The sequence below is a fragment of the Coturnix japonica genome, chromosome 3 (genome assembly GCF_001577835.2).
Source record: "Coturnix japonica isolate 7356 chromosome 3, Coturnix japonica 2.1, whole genome shotgun sequence".
In the NCBI taxonomy this organism is placed as follows: Eukaryota; Metazoa; Chordata; class Aves; order Galliformes; family Phasianidae; genus Coturnix; species Coturnix japonica.
In genome coordinates, this window is record NC_029518.1 from 32,105,643 (window position 1) to 32,123,952 (window position 18,310).

General features: G+C 41.4%; 1 protein-coding gene and 1 long non-coding RNA gene across 2 annotated transcripts; both read left to right on the forward strand.

Annotated features, from left to right (window-relative positions):
- Positions 1-2,743: 2,743 nt before the first annotated feature.
- Positions 2,744-6,409, forward strand: LOC107311213. Its single transcript, XR_001553945.1, has 3 exons — positions 2,744-2,851; positions 3,218-3,406; positions 5,908-6,409. It is a non-coding gene; the product is annotated as an uncharacterized LOC107311213 (long non-coding RNA).
- Positions 6,410-16,221: 9,812 nt separating this feature from the next.
- On the forward strand, positions 16,222-17,994 carry MAP1LC3C (microtubule associated protein 1 light chain 3 gamma). Its single transcript, XM_015857823.2, has 4 exons — positions 16,222-16,335; positions 16,415-16,470; positions 16,579-16,685; positions 17,450-17,994. Exons 1-4 carry the CDS (start codon positions 16,278-16,280, stop codon positions 17,655-17,657), a joined length of 429 nt encoding a protein of 142 aa, XP_015713309.1. The 5' UTR covers positions 16,222-16,277; the 3' UTR covers positions 17,658-17,994.
- Positions 17,995-18,310: the final 316 nt, after the last annotated feature.

Sequence of the window (18,310 nt, forward strand, 5' to 3'; positions counted from 1 at the left end):
TACTTAACTAAGATAATGCATTTTGATGTAACACATGAAATGGATTTTTCCTAGTTATATGTAGTCCAGGCAAAAATAGTCTATGCCATGGCAGCAACAGTCATGCTTGTATTTCAGGAAGTCCACGTTTTTCTCAAGGACTACCTTGGAATCCTCCTCGAACTGTTGCTAAGACTAAGATAAGAAACATTTATAACAGACCTCATAACTAAGCAAGGATGCCAAGCCGACGCTCTGCAAATGAAAATCTAATTAGAATTAATTAGAACATAATTATTTCCATAAGTTGGAATATTCATATGAACGTAAGAAAAAAGTATTTTTTAATATTTTTGTAAGTCATATACTCTTAAAACTTTTGCTGCCTTCATCTCTGATTAAGTCAGAGCACTGGTGAATCATTTGTAAAATGTATGTTGTAATATCATTTCAGATGGAAAAGATTTATATACATAAACTAGAAGTAATAAGTGAACCTGTTTATTTCCTGAATCTGAGACTCTATTTGTAGTTAGCTGGTTTTAAGGCGGAGGGCTAAAATAAAAATTCATACAATTTTTTTCTATGTGTAGACAAGGATAATTTCAGGTATGTGAATATCACTGTTCTTTTTTAAAAGGTATTGGGCACCTTGGGATTCATGATGCAAATAGTAATCCCTTGAATTTAAGGATTAATAAAATCACACAGCTGCCATCATTGCTGTACTGTCAAAACTGTTAGGCAGAATACATTTTTCATCAGTGTGATTTACTGTTATTTAAAATCAGTACTGACTCAGCTGGAGCTGTATCTCTTTGGTTTGTCCAGCACTGATGGATAAGCACAGTCTACAGGTTGCTGTGCATGGCAAAGAGCTGGAACTGAAGATTTTATTAATTTATGTAGTACTTATATTACCACAGTTTTCAGTCATATGTGGGATTGTTAGAGTTGTCTTGTTTCAGATTTATTATAGTCAAAGCCCCTAAATTTTTGCTCTTTTATATTATGAAGACAGTATAGAGAACTGATGCCCAAATTTTCTGTCCAAACAAAATATATGTCTTCCAAAGACAAAGGAGGAGATTAACATTCCCAAGATGACTGAAAAATTGGTGCCTGCAGACATGCCTTGGTCAGACATTCCTGTGACTATCAGGCATCCTATGACTATCATATTTAGTAGGTACTGTACATATGTGCACACATCCTGGAGTGTTCCTGAAATTCCTCAGGAAGATGGTGGCTGGGAGTGCGCTGCTGTTAGCAAACATTTTCTTGATGTGCCTCTTGCTCCTTAATGGCTCTCACAGGAATGAAGGTATCAGGAGATGGTTATAGGTCAAAATAATTGTTCTAGTGAAACACACCTCACTCACAGGCCACAAGTCAAGCTTGCATTACAGTGGAGATTTGTCAGAGATATGGGCTGCATTCCCTGCTCCTGTTGCAGTCTATAAAGTGCTCTTGTCACCTCTATTGTGAACACAGCAAAATTATGTATCCCCTGTACTATTCACTGGTAACGACACAAAGTGCACTAGTCTGTGTCTGCTGTCAAGAGAAATTAAACCAATTTAACAGTGCTGACACAAAGCCTTTGGTCACCTGCAAGAATAACAGGGAATTTCATGCCTCTCTGAGCCTCCTTGACAGTCAGTGAGCTCAGAAAGCTTTGCTACAACACACCACAAAGATCGAGAAAGCAAATTTTGTGTCCTTTTCTGTGGTTGTGGTGGGATTTGTTTGTTTTATGTTGTAATTTAGAATGCAGAAAGAAGCTCTAAATCCAAAAGTGGAAAAACAAAGAAACAAACAAAAACACTCTTGGGAGGAAATAAAGGAAAAAAACTGGATTTACTTCTAGCTTTTGAGAGCCTCACTCATCTTTGATTTAAGTATTAAATAAAACTTCTCTAACCAGTATATTTTTTTTCTGCAGAAAAGTCTGCATGAAGCTCTATTGCCAGAAATGGAAATACACTCCCAAAGCATGCTGCTCTAGGAAGACCATAGCTTGTCTCATTACATTAAGTGCTATCCTCACATGTGCAATCAATTATTCAAATAATTTGTTGACAATTAATATAACTTCATTCTAATCAAGAATGATTACAGTTAAGAATTATGTGATCACATCAAGATCTGTGCATCATAAATTCAGGAGGCACAACCTAGAAGGTGAAGAAACATCATTTTTCAATGTGTTCAGTTTTATTAGTTAAGAGGACCAAGAAAGGGTAATTTACATGATCCTTAAGCAGGGGCTCATGGAACTTGTAAGAGTGAAATTACTGTCTTTATTGCATTTGTTGCTGTCAGTTACATAGTAGAAGCTCTTCAGTTATGGTTTTATTTATTTATTTTTAATAAAATAATGTGTTTAATAAAAAAAGGTGTTGCAGAATTATCTAGGTTACTCTATGTCCATGACAGGGAGCAGTATGCCTGTGGGTCCCCCAGCCCCCAAAAATGTGAAGGGAAAAGGAAAAGAGGTAGAGAGATGGGAGCTGGGCTCAAAGAAGCAAACAGAGCAGCAGCAATGATCTAAGGAGGAAAACTTTTTTTTTTCTTTTACTAACTATGGCATAAGAGTGCAAGATAATACAACATAATACAATCTAAATGAAACTGAGGCTAATAAACCAGGTAAAATCAAGTAAACACCTGCTGCCAGGCAGTGTGAGAATGACTGTTGCTTCTGTGATTTGTTTTCCTCTCTGACTGTGAGGTATTCTGGGATGCATAGATCCTCTCTGTGCTTCACGTGATGTCATAATGTGGAATACCAATAGCAAAAGTTACATAACCAATGGTCATGGCGAAAGCATTGCAAATCCATGAGCAGGAACGTGCTATCTGGAGAATAGTAAGTCCAAATTTAGTATATTCATGTAATCACCAAGGTTGGAAAAGACCTCCAAGACCATCCCATTCAGCTGTCCACCTACCACCAATATTTCCCCACTCTCAAGGAAGAAGTTGTTTTTAAAAACAGGTGATGAGTGCCATCACGATCATATTTTAAATCAACAGCGCAATTAAAGACAAGAGAAAGGGTTAGCTGGCAGGAGATTAACTGAATTGAATGAATCCTGAATTAAATTAATTCCTCCTAATAGGACTGAGGTAGAGAAGAATCTATAAATGAGATATGAAAGAAACTGAGGCAGGAGGAAAACTGCTACCCAACATTCATTTTCAGGTAGTAAAGTTCTACTTTTTCTTGTTTCAGTTCGTCAGGAAGGATGCTGTCCCATCCAAAGAACTCCAAAACAGAAATGAGAGAGAGGCACAAGAGAAAGTAGACAAAGAACTAAGACAGAAATTTGGTATTGTGAAAGATATAAGAATACATCTCAAGAGGATAAATCCCAGTGAACTTAAAGAAGATTTTGACTAAGCTTCTACATTTGAATGGAAGGTAACCACCAGGACAGAGAAATGGAAAAAAAAAAAAAAAAAAAAAGAGAGAGAAAAAATGTGTCAAAGGATTTTTTTGCCCATATACAGAGGACACTTAATTCTCAGGATAAAAATATACAGTGTTCATCACCTTGAAGTGATCGTTACATATCATTAGTACTCTCTTCAAAACTTTCAGGCTTTTTGAGCCCTTGCCATAAAACATTTTCTATTTGAGAACTTGCAGTGTTTATAGAGATTTACAGCACCTGTACATATATAAATATATATATATATATATATATATATACATACACAGACCTATATACATAAATATATCAGCTATTGAAAGTCAGGAAACTCTGACTCTGCCTTTGCAGATTACATTCCTTTGTTACATTCTGTCATTTCTGCAAAGAGTAGCACATCATGCTGAAGATAGCCTTTATCGTAAGTAAGATTTCAAATAAGAAGTGACTTTTTCATATAGGGAGCGGGAGATCTCTGCTGTTTTAATCTATACATCACATCTGGTCGCACTATGCCCTAGTGGAGTGCATCTTTTTTATGTGTATGTTGTACGTTATTTTTAATAACTAATAATGTTGTATTAAATAATGCATAAATTCTCTGACAATTCTCTCATATATAATTCATAGTATGTTAAATATATTAGCACATCACAATTTCTACGTATTTCTTAGAAGCAGTTGTATCCCTTTCAGCAACACACAGAGTAATCACAAAGTGAGTGAGCGTAGGAAATGAAATATATGCTTTTAAATTTTCCTCAAGTGTGGGACTAGTCAAACCACAGGATCACAGCCCAGACCTGTTTTTACTAACACAATCTACCGGCTTGGAAAAGGCGCTTATTTTGGGATTACCTTAAAAACTCAAATTCAGTAATGTAGTGAGCTCATGTTAGTATTGATAGCAAGCATGACAGGTCCTTTTTAAGATCTTGGTACTATCTGCTGCAGTATATTTGTATATGAAGTGCTAAGGGTGAGCACACCACATGAATAACACCAGAATCTCCTCGTGGACAGGAACAAACTGGTTTTTGTTTTCTTCTCCTGAATTGTCCAGATTTCCTTAGATTAGATCATCTTACTCGGTTAATAAGAACTGTCTAGTAAGAGTCACCAGAACTGGTTACAGTAAAACCACTGTGTATATATTAGATCTTCCCTGCACAGCAGCGAGTTCAGCCACTTGAACCAGATTTGGCAAAGAGAATAAAAATAACAGAAAAGTGGGAGTAATCAGAAAAAGCATATTCAACCTCAAGATGTAGCACTGCAAGAAACTATGAGAAGGGGAAACTTATTGTATTGTATTCTGAAAGTGCCTACTGAAAGCCAAGTGCTACACAGCTATTAGCTGTGTTCAGACATGGATACATCCCACTGCTATGCTCTCATTTTGTGAATGCAAAGTTAATAGGAAGACTGGAAGTGGCACTGAGTACAGTGCTAGGGTACTTTAGTCAGAAAGTATAAGTTGATTAATCTGTTTCATATTTGTTATTTCTTTCTATTCATCATCTCTTTAACAGAGCATAAATAACCTAACAAGCTGTCTTGTTTTTATTAGTAAATTTACCAGCAAATTTGAAAAAAAGTTTTGAAGGTTTTGGGTTTGAGGATTTTATAAAAAGAAAAAAAGGGACTATTTTATCAGGACAGAAAATCAGATAACATTTGCCACCTTACAGGTTCCTCTATCCATCAATGAATTTGTATGTTTTTTGACAGCAAGCTTCCTCACCACCGCGTTTTTAAAGCACAGTGCAAATTAAAGAAATGTGTGAAGTGTGAGCCCTATCCCACTAACACTGGAGTACATTGCTTTCTACCCTGATTTGCTCTCATTGGAGCCTACCTGTATGTGCCTCACAGCCCAGTTTATCATTGCAAAACTGAGTTCCCATCTATAATTTTCCCACAAACGCTCCACATCTGGCAAATATCACATAAGCTCTATAGTACAAACTAAATAGCCACTTCTCTCCAAAATTCATTCCTAGAAATAGGAACGAGCGGTTCCTCAAGCATCCAGCTTTCTGTCACTGTGCCAAAACCAACACAACAGAAACAAGTTTTACCTTCTAAAGAGCTGAGATTGTTTTCATTCTTTCTTCTCATTAGCAACTTCTTTTTTATTTTTCTCTTTGGCCATTGGATCAAATCCATCTGAACTGACAAGGCAGACACGTACAAAAATTATCTACCTGGAGAGAATGGCAAGGTTTAAATACTTGACATTTTTCAGTTAGCTCATCCTGCTTCACTCTATTGCTATTATTATTTCAATTCTATTGCAATAATACAAACACTTTCTCCAGTCTATTTTTGAGGTAGAAATGCCAGTCTTTGGTTTTCTTGTCTTGAAGAGACAGGAATGACTAAATTATGATTCAGTGGTCTGAACCCAAGTGATTTCTGAAACTGTATTCTTTGCAGTCAGAATTATTCACAAAACAAAGCAGTAAAGTTCTACTTTTTCTTGTTTCAGTTTCCCAGGAATGCTGCTTTCCCATCCGAAGAATCTCAAAGGAGAATCAAGAAAGTAGCACAGCAGAAAGAAAACAATGAACTAAGAAGGAAATTTGGTATCATTAAAGATATAATAATCCATCTTGAGAGGTTAAAATTTCCATGAAATTCAGATGTTTCTCAGCAGCAAAGTTAACAATCAATAAAAAGTTACTGTTTTTCTTTGATCTATTATCTCTTGTTCAGTCTGTAACATTCAAGTCACGTTTTGTCAACTGAATCTTAAACCAATGTCTACTGCTCCTTCCAAGGTCTTTGATAAAGACCTACTTTTATTGTCCCCGAGTGGAAACATCGCTGGTGTACATTCAGCATTCATGAAGAATGTGCTGTAACTGTTTTGTGAAATATTTCAAAGCTAGATAAAGCAATACTTTCCAGAGTATGTTAAAAGAACACAGGTATAAATTACATTTTCCTTTCTTCCAGTACCAAAATAAAGCATCTGGTGTTAAAAAAAATACATATATAATTGTGCTGGCTGTTGTTTATCTTATTTTTTTCCCCCCCAATAAATAGCCCAAGGCAGGTTCTTAGTTTTGACAGTGTTTCTCCATTTATCCATATTTTCATTTCTCAACACGCATCCCAAAAATCAAGTACGATCAAATACCTAATGAAACACTTCATGTTTATTCTAGAGCTGCTTTACACGGATGCTTCCACTTGCCTGTCGGATACTGAGAACTTTTCAGATACCAACAGTGTTACGAGAAGTTCTCATTAACTGTAATTGTTACTGTCACTGCCTTTTCACTGTTTTCTACGGCCACATTCTTCTCTTTGTAGACTATATTCAATTTCTTGTTTTGTCGTTTCTTCAGACTTTGTTCGTTGTAATTAGAATTATTCAAGTAATAAAAAGATGTTTTACCTCCTCTAAGTCATTGATCCTTACCTTTTTCTTGTTTGTGACAATTTCTTGAAAATTGGGTTTGTGCATAGGTTACAATACTGGAATGAACCCACGATTGTTGATGCTTCCTGAAGCACATTCCATACACAAGTTCCCTTTTCTAAAGAGAATCTCTGCAAAATGTTTTCTTTTATATGCAAGACAAGATTTATAAGAGGGGTAGCATCTATTAATAAAATAAGTAGTCTTTTTAGAAAGATAGAGAAGTACCATATTTCAGCATTAAATGCAAAGTAAAACATACACGATGGGTGAAGGTGAATCTCAGATACAACACACTAAGTTTGGTATTAGGCCTTTCACATTTTCCAAGAACATCTGTGCTGTGTTAAGAATTATTTGCCTGCCTTTCAAGAGTGGCAGAGGAGTTTTACAGGGACACCCACCACGGATTTCTTTGCTTCCAGTAAACAGAGACCAACACTTTCTCTCCATTACTTTCCTCTGCATCTTGGAGGAGTCCAGTCAAAGAGTCTTTCCCACTATGCCATCTCTTGTTAGCTTCCAAATTAGATATTGTGTACATCGGTGGAGGGCTTTATAAATAAAAAATGATACTGCGGTGGAAGGACAAGCAAAAATCAGGAGTTAAGAATAGAAATTTGCTGTGCTTGAACAGGTAAGAGCTAAGGGAATACGCTTGCCAAACCTATTCATAGCGCAGAGCCTCTGCTCCTGAAATAGAGCTAATTAAAAAAGTGAAAAAAGGCTTCCTAATTTATTTTTTATGTTGACAATTTACATTTACAGGAAAGTATATCGTATATGAAGCATTTACAGTGCATAAAATCAAGATTAACTTTGACAATTTCTTAAATCAAATTGTTGGTACTTTATAAATCAAAAATTAGTAACATACCATAGTACCTATGATTCTGAATCCAGCCACAAGTAGCCCTGAGGCTAAGAGCGTGTGAATTACTTCCCAGACAGCCACACTCAGGGAGCTACCAATGGTTCGGAATGAGACATGAAGAAAGTTCTGCCATGTAGAGTTACCTCTAATTAGCCACCCAGTTAATGATGCTGATGTTGACCCCTTCATGGAGCCAAGAGCCAACATTTTAGTGTTTTATGCCACAGCAGCTCACTGCTCTGCAGCTTGCCTCCAGCACAACATAGGAACTCCCCCTTTACATGTATCTAGGCCAGCGTGACTGCTTTTCCCAAGGGCAACAAGTGGCCTTGGCTGCAGGAGATGAATTTGGGCTTGAAGGGCCACATTGCCCTCAGGATACATTACAAACACCACTGCATACAAATATTCTAAGTGCAAATGAACACCATTACTGCCTTCTGTCAACCAATATAGATAACAATGTAACACTTTTTGTCCCAAATTTGCCTGTGCTAAATATTAATGTAGAAGCTTGCTGAAAAACACCACCTCACTGTTCAGTTAAGAGGTCCAGCAGAACAGAGTTGTAAGCTGCAGTCACAAAGCATGGACTCAATTATGTTTTCAACTTAAATTAAGCCCAGAGCAGCAGGTGACAGCCAGTCTGAAGCTCAGAGGTGGATGGGAAAGTCCTTTAATTCTCATTATCATTACTTGGAAGAACAAATGAGTGTTCCCTGAAACTCACACTAATGTTATACTGTATTCTCTATGGTAATAACATTTGAAACTTGCACACTGTATAATAAGCAAGACCTAAATGGCCTGGTGAAGGAGAAGGGTAGATCTTAGGAACTACCCAGTAATAAGATAGAATCTGCTCTCGTGTAAGAAGAGAGTTAAGACAAGAAGAAAACGTGCTATCTGTGGCTGTTGTTATGCTTGATGTCACATTAGAAGCTCTAACCTTTTCATCTGGCCCACACACTGTACAAATCTGTGAAACTGCCACGTTGATTTTGCTGACTTAAAACCTATTTGGGCTTATATGGTGTAAATTCCCTTCCAAACCCAGCAGTCAGATTATTCACCTCTGGAACCATGGAACACATCCATTAAAGTCTAGTCTGACTTTCTCAGAGATTTAGGATAAAAAAAAACAGTGCTAGGAGACATGCTGGTAATTTGAATGCAGATAATTCCCTTCTGCATTTCCCATTAACATCACTCATTATAATCAGCTGTCTTAATACACGTCTTTTGTCTATTGAAACTACAGAGGTTGAGAATCACAGACATCCCAAATTTAGATGTCTGGATTCCAGTTAGAACTGAGGACAGCCGGGAAAGTGGGTTTCTGCTAACCAGAAACATGATATTTATTTTTCTTTTTCCCCTCAAATTTAGTTTTGGTTTGAATGAGATGAAATCTTTTTTTCCTCAGAGCCCTTCACTCTGCAGGAAGCTGCTCAGACACTGCAGCTACCCAGCTAAGTGCCTCCCCTCCAACACCAGCAGCAAAGTCAGGTAATGTCACTGAAGGTGGGGAATCCCAGACTGCCTGACCCTGCAGCAATCTCCCATGGGACTTGTGGTTAGATGTGTGGGAGGTGGGGTTACCTCAGGACTCTGCTGTGGAAATGCTACAAAAGTTCACTGAGTGCAAGAGGTTGCGGTCTCTAAAACCTAGAATCTACCTAACAAAGCTTGTTCCATCTGAAACTCTAAAGCTAATCACTTCATCTGGAAGTTCTGCCTAAGGAACCAGTTTTCACAGCATGAAGGAGAAATTGAGTGGATACTGGACCAGGTGTCACACAGTAGGAGTGATTCACATCAACAAAAATGGGAACGAGCCTATGCTAAATCTTTCATCTATGGGAACTTCTATAACACATCCCATATCGGGAGTATATTTCTGGCCTCTCTTTAGGTGTATGCAAAGTTGCTGATCTTCCCATGTCTGCACCCCAGAGCTCCCTCCCTCATGCTGCACAGCCAGGCAATCATCTTTTCTGCTCCTTTATACACCTTAGTGTCCTGCCCAGTGCTCAGGCCAGGAACTCCGTATAGCAAGGTCCTCCTTTTTGAACAGTGTGAACATAGCAGGTGCTCTGTGGTAAGAAAAGCACCTCTTAATACAAGAATAAGGTTCTGCAGATTGATGACTTCCTTCACCTGAATTCCTGTGTTAAGAAAAGTCATAAGGTTAACATTGCTAGTGCTGTTGAACCTTCCAGGGCCCTCCAGGATAACCATCTCACTGGGCAACTATCCTAAATAAACCACACCTGAACATTAGGCTGCATCACATTCATCCCGGGCAGTTTCACCTTGCATCTGACATGGTGTACTGAGTGAAAATGTCTTGATGCTGTGTCTCTCACAGATGGTCATACAATCCCCCGCTAGGCAGAACTTTTACAGTCTTAATTCCTACTGTCAGCTGGGAGAAAGAAAAAGCTCTCTAGATTTCAAGAGACCAGTTGAATTCCAAATCAGAAAAAAGTAGCATTTTGTTAATAAGGTATTTGACACCTTGGTTGAAAATCCCATGGGAAAGATGCTCCAAAAGCAGCCAGAGCTTTATTGCTGAGGCTTAACACAAGGCAAACTTTTCTTGAAATAACTTGAAGTATTAAAAACAAAGTATTTCATGGTAATGACTGCTGCATGGTGCCAGAACTCTATAGGCTGCTCTCAGATGACAGGCTGGGACAGGCCACAACTGGCTAGATGTTCCAGGAAACAAAAGGAGAGCCACATAAAAGTGACAAGGAGCCTACTGGTAAAAATATTTTCACTGAGAGTTACCAAACTGCATGGGAGGCTCTGCTGGGCATGAAAGAGGGGGGGAGCTTTCACCTGACTGCCCCCGATGAGTAGGGCTTTCCTACATTCAGGACATTGAGACTCAAGTCACTGAAAATAACGCAGGATGAAAGACTTCTGCTTTCAGTCATTCATTCATTCAGTCAGTCAGAGGTTTGCTCCAGCACCTTCCCGGACCAAGGGTCCCATCACCACTGAGCACTTGCCTCGGCTTCATCCATCCCACCATTTTGATTTTTTCAGCCCATCCCGCCATTTTGGTTTTCTCAACACACAAGTTTTGATTCTACTTCTATGCATGAAAACAATCCCAAAAGCTGCTCTGCTTGATCAGGACCTTCTCTGACAAGAGATGTAAGGCTTGGTTGAAGAAGAGGATCCAGACCAGGCAGTTGGCTCCATAGCTCTTCTTCTGGGAGTCCAGCTCAAGTCATTTTTGATTAGTGACTCTCTTACCCCATTCCATTTCCTGCGTGACATTAACACGATGCTAGACACTAAGTCACTGCTCTGGAAACAGATGTTAGATCTAGTCACTTTCAGGCAGCCTGCCAGCATCCATCACCAAACCCATTTCAGAGACAACTGCTGAGAGCTGGATCAGAAGGCAGATTTCAAACCACATTACACATAAGAAACAAATACTATCCAGGAAACTGTTTTATAAATCACTCCTTGGAAGACTTTTTATTTTGGAGAAGCATTTGGGGAAATGCTTCATTTGACCACAAACAGCTGACCTGTTTAATCGTTATGTATCATGTACATCCATAGCAACTTGCTGTATCCACAGTGCATGTCTGACTTTGAGCCTATGAACATGAGTACGGAGAACAGCTCTGAATGTTCAGGAAGAAAAAGGCAATGTCTCCTTCTAGAGTCTGATCACAGCCCTCCTGGAGCTGTTTGATTTGAAGGAATAATCCATTTTTACAGAACATGAGGAACATTATGTGGCACTGAGTTGACAGGGTTAGTGGGCATGGTGGTTGCCCTGGATGACCTCAGAGGTCTTTTCCAACCTTAATGATTTTATGACGTGCTGTTTTCTCTCACCAAAGCAGAAGTGCACAGTAATATTACTAAAACCAGCAAGAAAGAATGCAAATATGCTCCCACCCTGAACAGAAGACTCATTACCAGAAGAGGGAAATCATGGTGCCAGAATTCCAGCCCAAAACAGACATCAAAAAAGTCAGATTTATTCAAACAGATACTCACTAAATTCTAATCAGAGCAAAATTTTGAGCATTTTCCCCTTTGTTAAGATTTGCATCAGCTCTTGCTGCTATGCATGTGAAGTTCCACCAGTTCTTTGTAACAGGCAGAGACACAAGCTCCCAAAAAAGCCAGTGATCTGGCAGCAGCACCCATTAACTAGTCTTGATTCACTGGTGAGCCTTGTCATCAGGAGCCCCTCAGCAGCATCATTCAGTATGCTCCTTTGCTGCTAGCCATACAGCAGCAGCAAATACACGTCTTGATATTTCTCAAAGGCAAATTCATTAACTGAAGCACAGTACTCCAAAGAAAAGCTAAGTGCCTTGACCACATGGGGGAGTATTTCCTCCTCACAGGGAGGACTAAGAAATCTGGCTGGCAAGATCAAGTTCTGTTTCTTCTGTAGATAGAAAACACAACACACATGTAGACTGTTGGTTTGCTTCTGTGACACTGGAGGAGAAATGGGCAGGTGAGGAGCTGCAGAAGGAAAGGAGGCAAAAGATACTCGGCATGTAGCTAGTTATGCTGAGGAAGGCTCTCTTAAAAACCATTATACTGGCTGGCTGTGCCTGACCACTTCAGGGCTTTCCAAACTTCTCTTGACTCAAATATTCTATTCTCACATACAGACAACCTTCACAAAGACATTTAAGATAACTACACACAAACCTTCACAGACAACAAATAAGCCATCATTTTACCAGCTCACATTTTTCCCTCAAACATCACACTGCAGTTTTTCTTTCTGTTCAGCTAGGCTGCTTAAATTAATAAATCTCTGTCCTTATAATACTGCATAATTTGCATTTAAGCTCTTAGCCTACATATACCTGTTCTGAGACTTCTGCACATAACTCCTCAGCCTCTCAGTTATATATCAACTTGTATTCAGGACCATTAATGCTGGACAGAATTTATAACCAGGGCAATGCTTCGTTTGTCATCCAAGCTCTGCTGCACTGGAATTAACTCGACACTTACACACTGACTGATGAAGGAATGCTAATCTCACTTTATGGGGTACCAGGATGCCTTTTGCCACGTAACGTGGAGTGAATCATTTCCAGAGGAGCACAAATACCTTCTAAATCAGACCATGTTTTTCCATTTACTTATTTTTTTTTCTCAACTGACTCTGAACCCTGGGCTTGTACCCAGGCACAGAGTGCACTGCAGAGGCTTCCGAAGCAGGAATGCCACGTGGTTACAGACAGGGACTTCAGCTGAATGTTCTCTGCAGCTGGCAAATACTGGCCAGAGCCTCCTTGCATTCGCGTATGCTGCTGAGGCTGGCAGCAGAGCATCCCAGTCCTCTGATCAGCACAGGCAGCTCTCAGTCTTCAGCTCCACAGCAGCTCTTACATGCACCTGAAAGCAGTGCTGCAGTTCCTGCCTCTGAGCTTGTGTTTTGTACCTTACAACACATCTGAGGATACAAAAGCACTTGCAGAAGGGAGGAGGAGATTCCAATAAAGTGATGCAGAAGCCTCAGCATCTCTTACACTTATTTGTGTTGTTGCTACAGAGCTCAGAATAACCAACCCATAACCACAGTGGATCACAGCTAATGTCATCCAAACTCTCATACGTGCTACAGAAATATAATTTGGAACTTCTGCTTCAGAGCAGGAAAGGAGGAGCATTCACAAAGCTCAAAGAGAATCCCTCAATGGGAGGAGTATTTGGCACTTCTTAGGGCAAGACTAAGTTACAGATCCACTGCATTGCAACTGGATGCACAGGCACAGCCACACTTGACAAGCTAATGTGTGATTGTAAGCCTGCCTTTGTGATGTGCAAGGGCTAAGCACTGTCTGAAGTAGTTTGTACCTGCTCAAGCAGTCTGTGACTTTATATGTCTTTATTCTTCTTGCAGGAACTACTGGAAAGCTTAGGAAATGTGATTTTTAACATGCAGCATTCAACTGCTCAGGGGCATTTGGCCAGAGATTTTATAGCTTTTTAGAGTTTTTAATGCATTAACGTAGTCTCAGTGGTTGCCAGCTTTTTAAGGGTCCCTTCCAATTAAAGCAGTTCTGTGATTAAGAACAATTTGGGGAAATGTGCTTTCTCTAATTCTTCAGGCTTTTCTCTAATGCAGATAAAGACTTTTCTCAGAGCAACACCAGCACGAGTAGAACAGCACAGTCTAAAAAGCAAGGATTTACATTAGAGCCCATTCATCACCTTCATCCTACATCTCTGAAACACAGTAAAGCCAACGACAACAAGATACACCAAAACATCAAAATGAGAAAGTTCAAGAATCAAGGAAATCAGTGAATCTCCTGAAAGCACAACACGAACTGGCAGGCAAAACAGTTACATTTTCGGACAGGGAACTCACAAAGACTAGAAAGCCCATGGCAGAAACTCCCCTCACTTGGACAGGAGGCAAAGCCTGCAGGCATTTGCTCAGTCACTGACTGACTCACTGCTCCCCTCCAGCAGTATCGCTTCAGAGCTCAGCAACACTTTCAGGACAAACCCAATTTTGTCCTTTCCTGGTGAGGTTCTACTAGCTCACCTCAGGCTACTGCAGTTCTGTCTTTCATGGGAGATCCCTGGTGACCACTGAAACAAAAACTATGGAATCCCCACATTTCTGACACCCTGCACCCTCTTACACTGGGGAAACAATTCCCTGCCTGAAGCATCTTGATACTTTGAGAGGGGTTTTTAATGTCTTTGGGTAGAATGGAACAAGGCAAAGAACACGCTCCTTCTTTGCAGCATTTACGTTAACTTCTTCTGAACCAGACTCCATCAGTGAGTAGGTCAATGAGGCTGGGATCAATTCATTACAGACAGCAGATAGATCAACATTCAATTATACAGCTACAACCTGGAAAAGGCTGTAAATGTGGCAGTGACACAGGATTAGATAATACAGGCCAACCATTTTCATTAAGGTCCATGGACTTACAGGACTCCCATCAATGCAGTCTTCAGGCATGCGAGCAAGTAAAAAAAGAATAACAGTTACCTTTCTTCCTTGTGCTTCAGTATGGCACTCTGAGAAATCCATTCACTGCGCAGAAGTGCTTCACTAGTCCAATAATTACATGCAAGTGAGAAAAACTTCCAAGGGAAAGGAGAGAAGAAAGATCACATTCCACATGCAAGTCTGAATCTGGATAATTCGATGCTAGTGTAAGCACAGGTGCTATGCAGACACACAGATGACCTCCCTTGCTCTCTGCCTCCAGATGATGTAACGCAGGGCATCTGCTAACTGTGCTCACTTTTAGCTGCAGTAGGAATTAGAGCCACAGCCAAGAATTTCACTTGAAGTTCCGTTCTTCAGCTCCCTCCCTCTCTTGTCAGGTGCTCAGTTTTCTGTCAAACAGCTGCCTGTGAAGGCTAACATCCCTCTGGAAACAAGGTGCTGGTGGTTGTGTGGAACCAAGTCCAGGTGTTCCACATGCATCTCTGATAGGAGCCCTGGAGCTCTCCTGCACAGCTGGGGAGGCTTACCTTGGGGATGGGTCCCTTAGGGGCCGTGTTGACAGCACCAAAACTGGCCACAGCTCCCCTCCCAAGTCTGAGGCTCAGCAGCTCCTCAGAGCAACACACCCTGTCCTCTCTACATACTTCAGTTCGTTGTGCCATTTGGTGAGCTGTGCTGTGATGGTGTCATGGTTTTGTAATTTTGCTATCAGTATTCCACATCATAACATCATGTAAAGTATGGATAATTTTACTGAATGTTCAGCTCACAGAAGAAGACTACATATCCCAGAGGACATCATGGTCAGGGATAAGTCACGGGACCAGGACACTATATAATCTCACTCCCAGGCTGGACTTGCTCTTCACCAGACTTTTATAAACCCCCTTACCAGGGAGAAACATCCCTTGCTTCACAGTCACACCTTATTCCTGAGATGGCCGTCAGGCAGTACGTACACTTGTGAACAACTTTTGTCAAGGATAAAGCACAGGAGGAGTACATTTTGTCAACAATGTGACAAATGCCTTCGGAGCTCATAAGAACTGCAGCCACTGCCAGCAAACCAGACACTGATAAGCCACTTTCTCACAAACAAGGTCACATATCTCATCAGAATTATGGTGCTGTTGCTCTCTTTTGTTTTGTTTCAATATAAAATACTAAAAACAGTTGTATTACTTTCATGTATGAACCATGTTATGTATTTTATGAGGGCTGCCCTGAAAGTAATGCTTCATACTATGTGATGCTGTCCCACGATGTCAGAGGCAGACATTGGAGGTATGGCAGCAGAGGTTGAATCCTAATATTCGTTACACGTTGTAGCTGTGTGACAGATGGCAGCAGAGGGGCAGTTTGACAGAACGGCGTCTGGCATGGAAGTGTGCGTGAAGCAAAAGCAAGGCTGGGCAGCGCTGGGATGGATGCTGGGATGGATGCTGGGATGGATACTTCCAAGGCAACTCCCAAATGCGAAGCAGCCCGCCCGCCACACGCCGCCCCTCGGGGCGGTGCCGGACCGGCCCATAAGAGGCGCGGCGCGGGGCGGCGGCCTCAGGCGGCGGGATGCAGGCGGGTCCCGGGGTGCAGCCGGTGCGGCCCTTCAAGCTGCGCAAGAGTCTGGGTATGGTTATGGGGATGGGACGGTACGGTGCTCTCTCTCTCTACGTTACAACGTAACGCTTGTGCTCTCTCCCGCGCAGCCACCCGGCGGGAGGAGGTGGCCGGCATCAGGGCCAAGTTCCCCACAAAGATCCCGGTAATTCGCTGCTCCGCGGGCGGGGGCTCCCGGCTTCTGCCTTGAGTATTTTGGAAGGAGGGGAACGGAACGTCGCTGGGGCTTCTAAGTGACTCTAATTAAAAACAGGTAATCGTTGAGAGGTACCAGAAGGAGAAATACCTTCCCCTGTTGGACAAAACTAAGTTTCTCGTCCCCGAGGAGCTGACCATGACGCAGTTCATCACCATCATCAGGTAAGGGCCGCGCACTACCGCGTGAGAGGGGCCTGGGGCGGCCTCCCCCAGCGGGAGCTGATAGGGAAGAGCTCGGGGCTCCCGAGGTCCCTCTTCCCCCTCACTGGCGGATAAAGGCGGCGCGAGGCTGCTGCTCTGCTCCCGTTCTGCCTGGTTCTGGGCTGTGCTCTGCATCCAACTGCTGCTGCCCTGCTGCTCCTGTTGCACTTACAGGTTGCCCAAACCTGTGGCAGCTCCATCCCGGGTGTTCTTTACAAATACACTGGCAAAGAGGTCTCCTAAAGGGGGGCGTTCTGTGCAGGGGTGCTGGGGAATTGTAAGGCAATTTTTTGTCAGTGACAAAAAGTGCGTGGAAGCCATGTTTCCAGTTATTAACTTATGTAGAAGATACTTTTGTCAGCCAGTCTTCATGTGTAAAGTCTCTGAGTGAGACTCCTCTGAAGGTGGGCAGGCCTTAAGTTTAACAGGCTGTGCTGAAATTCCCTATTGTAGCTACACTCAGCACTTCTTGGGAATGGGCAGCCCCAGGCTCAGGCTTGGTAGCAGCTACAGTCCTGCAGCTTAAGCCTTTCCCTGGAGCAAGCTTCCTGTTTCTGAGTACAGTTAACTTTCTGATGGAAATATTAAACTAAGCAACGTCTTCGTGCATAAACTATGTACAAGAAATGCTGCAACTATTCTGCTTAATGTATTTTATAGACTAAGGTTGAAACCTTAAATTTGCTAATGCTTGGTCCTTTGTTTCCTTTTCCCTCTTCATTCAGAAGCAGGATGGCTCTGACTGCTACACAAGCTTTCTACCTGCTGGTGAACAACAAGAGCTTAGCGAGTATGTCTTTGACCATGGCAGAGGTGTACAGGGACTACAAGGATGAAGATGGCTTCGTGTACATGACATATGCTTCCCAGGAGATGTTCGGATGCTGCTCACTCACCTTAGGGAAAACTATGGAATGCCACCATAAAACCTAATGCTGGGGTCTATATGCTGCAGCTAAGCCACTGTGCTGTGAATCATGCATGTGACATGAGACTCGGAGATGCTCCCTCCAGTATGAGCTCTTGAGCTCTGTACTGCGGAGTTATGATCCAAAAGCTGGCAGGACCGGCTCAAGGCAGAGATGGTGGTACACTTTTCCATGGATGATAATTTAGATGTATATTTTTATACTTGGAAGGCACTGTGGGGTTTCTTTTTTGTTGTTGTTGTTTTGGAACTGCACCTCCACTTTTTGCAATACCGATCTTGTGATGTAACTGCTTTTTAAGGTGTTGCTTAAGAATAAAATAAAGAAGCTTTTAAGTACTAGGTTGAATGTCAGTTTTAATTTGGGGAGAGACTTCCTGGGAAAAGGTCCTAGAATGATTCTGGCTCCAGGCTTCTGGAGTGGAGTGTTGCTTGCACAGCCACTCATTCAATTTCACAATGAGATAACAAAACTCAAGCCTGCTCATGCAGCAGTAGGCTCATACCTACAAACAGTTCATTCATTGAAGTACCTGAGTAGCAGGGTTGCATCAGTGCTAGAATAGGGGTCAGTGTTCTGCTCTTTCTATTGAATTCTGCTAGTCTGGTCTGTAGGCAAGCTGGTCATCCCTTTCACCTACAGGCACCTGCACAGCTC

Coding starts and splice junctions, on each gene's coding strand:
- MAP1LC3C (XM_015857823.2), top strand. CDS start 16,278: ATGCAGGCGGGTCCCGGGGTGCAGCCGGTGCGGCCCTTCAAGCTGCGC. Junction 16,336..16,414: donor CAAGCTGCGCAAGAGTCTGG/GTATGGTTATGG, acceptor TCTCCCGCGCAG/CCACCCGGCGGGAGGAGGTG. Junction 16,686..17,449: donor CAGTTCATCACCATCATCAG/GTAAGGGCCGCG, acceptor CTCTTCATTCAG/AAGCAGGATGGCTCTGACTG.